Source organism: Priapulus caudatus, unplaced genomic scaffold, assembly GCF_000485595.1.
Source record: "Priapulus caudatus unplaced genomic scaffold, Priapulus_caudatus-5.0.1 Scaffold703, whole genome shotgun sequence".
NCBI classification, from domain to species: domain Eukaryota; kingdom Metazoa; phylum Priapulida; class Priapulimorpha; order Priapulimorphida; family Priapulidae; genus Priapulus; species Priapulus caudatus.
In genome coordinates this window covers 43,337-44,546 of record NW_014577764.1, presented here as the reverse complement: position 1 = coordinate 44,546, position 1,210 = coordinate 43,337, and the positions used below count along the sequence as shown (strand labels likewise).

At 46.8% G+C, this 1,210-nt stretch overlaps 1 protein-coding gene across 1 annotated transcript in view; it reads left to right on the top strand.

Moving 5' to 3' along the window:
- Positions 1–1,210, top strand: part of LOC106812937 (coiled-coil alpha-helical rod protein 1-like) — a 9,957-nt gene that overhangs the window by 5,690 nt on the left and 3,057 nt on the right. The window contains exon 6 of the mRNA XM_014816947.1: positions 976–1,151. Within this exon, the coding sequence (XP_014672433.1) occupies positions 976–1,151 (176 nt within the window). The remainder of the gene's footprint in view (positions 1–975; positions 1,152–1,210) is intronic.

The following is a 1,210-nucleotide window of genomic DNA, read 5'->3' as shown; positions in this document are numbered from 1 at the left end:
TATGTGAAGACATAGGGAAAAGCTATTCTATCGGTGATTGACAGCTTTTACCAGACGCGCGAGTGTTAGAAAGGATGTAAAGATGGTAGATTAAGTCACTTATCGGCTTTACTGAGCCCTAGTAGAAATAGAATTTTCGGCGCTCAGAGCTCACAGCCTGGAAGCGGTGGTGGCCAGACAGCGGCCCCTAGTGTAGGAAATAAGATAGGGTGACACTTTAGACGTAATATGATAGTGTAGTGACACCTGGCGAAGAATAATGCAGCCATTATAGGCATCATAACTGGTGGCGTCCCCTAGAATGACGTCACGGCGCGGGTCATTTATAAGGAGCCGCGCGCTCTAACGTGGGCAGTAACCCCTTCCTTTTTGTGCTAGTGTACGTGTGTTTTGGTGTGTCGCATCAAGACTACGCGACGTATAGTTTTAGTGTGTAGAAACTACCGAATCTGCGCTTTTTTACCGTGTGTAAGCGCAGCTGTTTTGTGTGCATATATAATGAGGTGCTATTTTTTATAGGTGAATATAGCATCGGATATGTGAATAGTTAATAGTGAAATAAGTCTCTAGCCTATAGAAGCTGTAGTAAAGTGTTTTTATATGTGAAGTAAACCTTCGTACGTTACTCTCATACGTTATGGAGGGGGAGAGTACGCCTGAGGGCTGAGGGAGATACAGAGAGACAGAGAAAGAGAGAGAGAGAGAGAGAGAGAGAGAGAGAGAGAGAGAGAGAGAGAGAGAGAGAGAGAGTAGGAGAGGGAGAGCGAGATAGAGAGAGAGAGGAGAGGGTGAGAGAAAGAGAGAGAGAGAGAGAGAGAGAGAGAGACCCTTTCTCTATACGTGCCTTTTCCTCAAAGTAGCTGTTTAGCTAGCACGACAAAGAACCTGCCATCAGTAACACAACGCCAGAAGTAATATCACAACGTAAGACGAACTAAACTATATACTACATGATCACCGACCACCATTTCACAGGTGAAGGGCCTGCGAGTGCGTGTGGAGGAGGAACAGCGTGCGTGCGAGGAGAAGTGCCGGGAGGTCGAGGCGAGGCTAGAGGAATCTCTGCAGACGAGAGCACAGATGGAGGAGAGACTCAGCAGCCGAGAGAGGGAGTTACAAACTGAGAAGACGACACTCGAGGATGAACGGAGGTATTAAACTGTCTACGTCACGAATTTCGAGCACCAGCAAGTAGTATATTTGTGTGTTA